The sequence below is a fragment of the Octopus bimaculoides genome, chromosome 4 (assembly GCF_001194135.2).
Source record: "Octopus bimaculoides isolate UCB-OBI-ISO-001 chromosome 4, ASM119413v2, whole genome shotgun sequence".
Classification (NCBI taxonomy): domain Eukaryota; kingdom Metazoa; phylum Mollusca; class Cephalopoda; order Octopoda; family Octopodidae; genus Octopus; species Octopus bimaculoides.
Genome location: NC_068984.1, coordinates 3,817,108 through 3,824,229, shown reverse-complemented (window position 1 = coordinate 3,824,229; position 7,122 = coordinate 3,817,108). Strand labels below are relative to the sequence as shown.

General features: G+C 33.2%; 1 protein-coding gene across 10 annotated transcripts in view; it reads left to right on the top strand.

Moving 5' to 3' along the window:
• Window positions 1-7,122, top strand: part of LOC106881718 (forkhead box protein P2) — a 534,685-nt gene that overhangs the window by 243,461 nt on the left and 284,102 nt on the right. For all 10 annotated transcript variants that reach the window (XM_052966861.1, XM_052966862.1, XM_052966870.1 and 7 more), the window contains one exon: window positions 6,056-6,124. In XM_052966861.1, coding sequence (XP_052822821.1) covers window positions 6,098-6,124 — 27 coding nt within the window. In that variant the 5' untranslated portion in view covers window positions 6,056-6,097. The remainder of the gene's footprint in view (window positions 1-6,055; window positions 6,125-7,122) is intronic.

The window sequence follows — 7,122 nt, the reverse complement described above, 5'->3', positions numbered from 1 at the left end:
GTGTGTGTGTGTGTGTGTGTGTGTGGATGGTGTGTGTGTTTGTGTGTGTGTGGTGGTACACACGGCATACACTATATACATGTGTTTGTTAACTAAACTTCATCTGTGTAGTCATTTATTTTTCTTACATTCTGTCCTCTTTGTTCCTCCCTCTAATTTTACTTATTTTTGTTCATATTCACTTGTATTATTTTATATTAGGTTCTTGTATATTCTTCTTACCTTACTTTTAGCTTCTGATGTGTGAGTGAGTGTGTGTGTGTGTTTGTGTGTTTGTGTGTGTGAGAGAGAGAGAGAGAGTGAGAGAGTCTATGCACAGACACCCCCTTCCCACAGACACCAACAAACACACATCTATGTCCAAATATGTTTTCATGTGTGAGATTAACTATTAAATTACTCCTACAAAATATCAGATGCTTCTAGATTCTTCTTGCCAACAACAATGATGGTTCAGCAGATCTGTTTATCTTTCGTATTGAAATAGTTCAGAGATCAATATATATTTATACATCTGCTGACTTACAGCTAGTACCAGTGCTAGCTTTCTTTTCACTCGCTTTGCCATCTCTTCTGCAAACACGTATTTCTGTCTTTATTTACAACAGTTTTTTTTTTTCTTGTTTAGTTAATAATATTACATATAGATAGTGTTCAAGTTCTGTTTGGGAGTTGTTCTATATGTAATATTAACTGCATGTATATGTATATATGCATGCACACACACGCACACATCACATCATCATCATTATCATCACTGTAATGTGCACATCTCCATGTGTGTGTAGGTCAGATGAAATTTGTTAAGACTGACTTTCTACTGCACCGTGGTCATTTTTTGTGAATCCTCACATATTTCAAAGCCAAATTGATATTTTCCCTTGGCCTTTCAAATGTAACCAGCACAATGGACAGACATGTTTTCATGGAATATTGCAAATCAACAACACTGCTTACATGGCAGTGATGTTTGTCTACAGTTTGCATGTTATATGAAAACAAGGACACATAAACATGCACACAGACACACAATCATATGATAAACCTTTTTTCTGCATCCATCCTTGAAATCCACTCTTGAGGTTTCATGGCTATAGGAGACATCGCTGCATTGTGGGACTGAATTTGGAGCCCTGTGACTACAAAGATTTATATACATGTGTGTGTGTGTGTGTATATATATATATATATATATATATATATAACTCTCTGTACAAAGATGTGTGTGTGTGAATGTGTGTATATGTGTGTACATATATGTAAATATAATATATATTCTGTGGTGTCTGGGGAGAGTCATTCTGTTTTGGTGCCTTATAATTTAACACACTCACCGGTAAAATGTCCACTTGTTTCGTTTTTATTTTTCTAAAATTTTCGTTGCGTCTTACAACCTTTTCAATAGTTTTGACTCTGTCCATTATTCACACTGCATTCCAGTATACAGACAGATAGGTACATAGGTTATATGAACAGACAAAAACACATACACAAATGAAGACTGAAACACATGGCCATATATACACACACACTTTACTTCACACAAGGACACATATGGAGACACACATCCGCACATATAGAGATGCACATCCATACGTACAAACACGTTGCGTAGTTGCAAAACACACACACACACAAACACACGCACATACATAAAAACACACAAAGACGGACATGCAAGCACATGAATATACAGAATACATACATACAAATATATACATGCATACATGCATGTGTAGGCACACACACACACACACATACACACACTAACCCACACACATGTGCACAAACAAACAAAAAGGAATGCAGAGTGAATAACGAACAGTGAAAACTATTGAAAAGGTTGCAGGATTTAACAAAAATTTTAGAAAAATGAAAAAGAAATTGGAAATTTTACCGGCACTAAAAGAGAATGACTCGCCCCAGACACAACAGAATATGCTTCAACACACAAACTCACATGAAGAATCTTGCAAACCAAATGCAAAAATGAATATATATATATATATATATATATATATATATAGATATAGATATATATAGATATGTGTGTGTGTGTGTTTGAAGGCACATGGTTCAGTGGTTAGAACATCGTGCTCACAATCACAAGGTAGTGAGTTCAATTTCTAGACCGGGCTGTGTGTTGTCTCCTTGAGCAAGTCACTTTAGTCAGTTATTTTGGGACACCATGGACCACTCAAGCAGTGAGTTGTTGTTGGTTGAGACATATCCAGGTGTAGGTGGTTTATCTGGTGTTTCCTGGAGGAATTTGTCCAGGTAGAAATACACACACACACACACACACTCATAAAGTAGAATAAGAGATAGAAAGTCCTTGGTACTGTTTGAAAAAAATGAATAGAAATGGCTTTTAAATATTTTCCCTACTTTAATAATTAGTTGTTTATAAAATATTTGTTTATAAATTATTTGGTATGTGGAAAAATTACCAGAAAATCCATTTCTATTAATTTTTTTTTTCAAATATATATATATGTGTGTGCGTGTGCACACACATGTGTATATATTTGTGTGTGAGTATATATATATATATATATATATATATATATATATACAATATAAATATATACTGAGTGAGAGAAAGAGAGAGAGAGAGTATATATATATTATATAACTCTCTGAACAAATATATATGTTGTGTGTGTATATGTATATGTGTGTTTGTACACACGCACACACAATCAGCTATTATTTGTGAGCATGTGTGTGTTGGTAGCATGTTCCATGCTTTTACTCTGTGTTTAGTATTTACCAGGAGATGGAGATGCCCTTACAGCCCTGTCACCCTTCTGAACACTGCAGAACAGTGAGGTTGTGACATTATGAAGACAACAGGAGAGTGGGGAGAGGGGCAACTCCATCAGCATTCAACTGTTACTGATTTACAGCTGAGTTGACTTGAGAAACACGATATGAAGTACCCTGCTCAAGGAAACAATGTGTTACCCTGTCCAAGATTTGAGTCCGTGGTGTTATGATCATATTATGATCATGAGCTGAACGTCTTGACCATTAGTCCATCTGCCTTCGTGTGTGTGTGTGTGTGTATCTTTCATCAAATGCAAGGTAGTGATCATGACTCTTTATCATGACTCCAAGACTGGTAGGCAAGAGGAAGGTATCCTTAACCTGGATACCTTTCCCCAAATACTTGTAATAGAACAGGGTCCACTAAAGGTGTCAGCTGCTGATGTTACGCTGGGCAACAGATAAGATTTCCTGCTAAGACCATGACAGGATTTGAACTCAGAATGCAATTGACCGGAACCAATACCACAAGGCATCTGCACTGATATTCTAGGAATGAAAGACAAATTTTAACTTTGGTAGAATTTGAACTCATTGTGTAGAGAGTTAGAACAAATATTATGTGGTAGTGTATCTGATGCCATAACCACTCTGCTAATTTGCCACCCACAATATGTGTGTCATTGTTTATACAATCTCATGTTTAATCAGCCTCACAGAAACACATGTATTGTTTTTTCTCTGCTTCCTTCTTTGTTTTCAATTTGTTTTTCTTTTGTTCTATGTTTATTCTCTATTGCTTATTCTCTCTGTTTATCTCTGTGTGTGTGTGTGTATATATATATATATATATATATATATATATATATATATATGTTTGTATATATTTATATATGTATATATATGTATATTTCCAAGTATATATTTTCATAGACAAACATGTGCATTAAAATGTATGTATACTTCTGTTGTGTTATTATTAAATGCATTCATTGGTGTATGATGTTCCTTGTATGTGCTTGTGTTTCATCTAATCAAAACAGATTTTCTCATCTGTCTGGAAATCTAAGATTAGTTCTAAATTGGATAATTCTATACACCCTCTTTTATTTTTAAATCTATATTGAACGTATTCAGATATTCAACTCGGCTATTTTTGTATGTTTTTTTTATGGTTTGACAGCAGAATTAAGTCTCTCACACAACAATGTCAATAACATGTTGCTCCTTTCTCATTTTCATTTCCTAACAAGATTCTTGTTTCACTTTCTCATCTTTTCTTTGATGGATTCTGTTGAGGTATTTTTGACTTGTATAATTTCAAATTTTGGTTAAGCTGTAAGCAAATATGTGTATATATGTGAGTTTTGATACAAACACGTGCACACACACACACACACTCGCGTATATGTATTATATGATGTGTGTATAACACACGCATTGTTTCTGTTGTATTGGGAATTATTTAATTGCACAGAAATACACAATAAATGTTTGCGCATCTTTGAGAAGAAAATGATAGATAACTTGATAATTCAAAAAAAAATAAATAAATAAATAAAAATGAGACCAAATGTTTGTTAATGAAATTTTGCACAGAATTAAGAATGAGACAATTATTTTTGAGACTAAATCTGACATTTAGTGACACCAATGACTGAATGGTGAATGGATGGCTAAATTAGTAGAGCAACAAACAAACTGCATGCATATATATACATGTACAAATTATATGTAAACATACATATGTAAACATCCATATATACATACATGTAAATATATATATATATATATATATATATATATGCATGTCTTTCATGCTGGCATGGGCTGGACATTTTAACAGGTTCTTGTGAGTCACAGGACTGTGGCAAACCCTGCTGTCTGCTTTGGTTTCTACATCTGGATGTCTTTCCTAATGACAACTGCTTTGCAGACTGTGCTGGATTTTTTTTTTTCATGGCACCAACATTAGAGAGGTCACCAAGTAACTTACAAAACAAAGAAAAAGAAGTCTCCTCAACTGACTGGAGTTGTAGTAGAGAGGGAGATGTTGAGAGGCTAGAGTATGGTTAGCAGGACAGGCACAGTGTTTTCTGCATTATATAGGAGTGGGTGGGCATAGCTGGAAAGAAGATTAAGATGTTGGTGATGAGGTGTCAGAGTATTAATATAGCTGCATTTATATCTGCCTGCCTGCCTGCCTACCTTACCCATCCATCCATCCATCTATCTATCTATATATACAAACTCACTGACACACACACAGATATTATGTATAAAAGCTGAGTATCCTTTCTGATTACTCTGTACTCCTCTCATTTAGCTGACACGTTACAAGATCTAATCTATTAGATCTCTATTAAACAATTAACTTAGTAATTCTTTGTATCTTAACTAAAAGAAAAAAAAAAATCAGTTATGAAAATGGTAAATATACCAGTACTTAGAAATATATCTAGAGTCTGTTTATGAAGTCCAGAATTCTGAACATGGGAACTTTTAAGAAATTGTTTTTGATTTCAGAATGAAGTATTTTGAAAACCTGTAACTCTATGAAAATTTCATCTTTGGCTACTGATATCTTCTGGTTCATTAACTAATTTGGTTAAGTTTCTGTTGATTAATAAGAAACTGAAAAAAGAAAGAAATTGTTGTTTAATTTTAATGACTTTTGTAGTTTTAATTAAATCTATTTTCTTCAATTTTTTTCATTTATTGGAATGTCTTACTCGTATCTGCTGCAGTTTATTTTTCTTTTTCACATCCTGTAAACATTTCTCGACTATCTCCACCATTCTGACAATTTTCTTATCAAAATCTCTGTAATATTTTCTATTTCATGTCATCTATTTCTCAAGGTGCAATTATCAATCTTTTCTATATTTCAAACAACCTGCAATAAGTGTTTGTTTTCTTTCTGGAACTAACATTGTCCACATAATTCTTCATTTTCTCTCTATTTTCAGATTAATCTATAATGTATTTGTCTTTTCTTTTGTTATTTTTTCATTTTGCTAACATTTCTTTAATCATTCATGTTGTTGCTATTGTATTTTAATAATGCCAAACAATATGTTTACACCAAGTTCTTCCCTGATTTTTCAGAAAATACTGTCATAAAATAATGTGTTGTTAGAAATTTGATAACCACAAAACATTCATTTGGAAGTCTTCATAATCTAAAGACTGTCTCCTGCTAAGTTATTTCATGAAGATTTTAGAATACATATTATGGAGATTTCTAACACATTATAAATATTATTCTTTTTTTTGTTTTTTTCAGTGTTGAGAGTCACTTCATGTCAAAAGACGATTGTATTAAAAGATGGATGAGGAGAATTCTCATTGTGAGGTATGTGATGAGTTTTATGGTCATAAGAAATTCCTTCAAAAGAGTGAAAAAAAATGAAAGGCATTCATAAATAAATGTTTTGTAAATGCATGTGTTGGTAGGATTCATGTTCCAATTAATTATTTGAATTAATATTTCAGTTAATTATCTTGTTTTAATGGTTGGTGACTGAACATCATAATATGTTAGATTAATTGAGACAGTGTTACTTAATATAATCTTTTCCTGAAAGTTGAAGAATGTTACTTTTCTAGCAATGATAACCATATTTTAAGATTGTTAAACTAATATGTCTAAATGTTTACTCAACATTCTTATTCAAAATATGTTTCTAACAAGGTGAATGAATGGCTATTGTTTTATTTGCAGATCTATTTTCTTTACTTCATATTTTTCATAGAAATATATCCTAATAAAACCGTCTTCTGGTTCCACTGGCCCCCCACCACACCTATATAGCGTGTGATAAAGTAAATATCGGTATTATATTTTGTTGCTCTTAGACATTTTACTTTTAAAAAGAGGAAGAAAAACTGTGGTAATTTAAACGACCCAACATATGTTTTAAAAAACATATGCTGGATAAGTATGGGAAAAAAAATTATATATAGCAGGAGTGGCTGTGTGGTAAGTAGCTTGCTTACCAACTACATGGTCCTGGGTTCAGTCTCATGTGTGGCACCTTGGGCAAGTGTCTTCTACTATAGCCTTGGGCTGACCAAAGCCTTGTGAGTGGATATGGTAGACGGAAACTGGAAGAAGTCCGTCATATATGTATGTGTGTGTGTATATATATATATATATATATATGTGTGTGTGTGTGTGTCTGTGTGTGTATATATGTTAGTGTGTCTGTGTTTGTCCCCCCAACATCGCTTGACAACTAATGCTGGTGTATTTACGTCTCTGTAACTTAGTGGTTTGGCAAAAGATACCGATAGAATAAGTACTAGGCTTACAAAGAATAAGTCCCAGGGGTTGATTTGCTCAACTAAAGG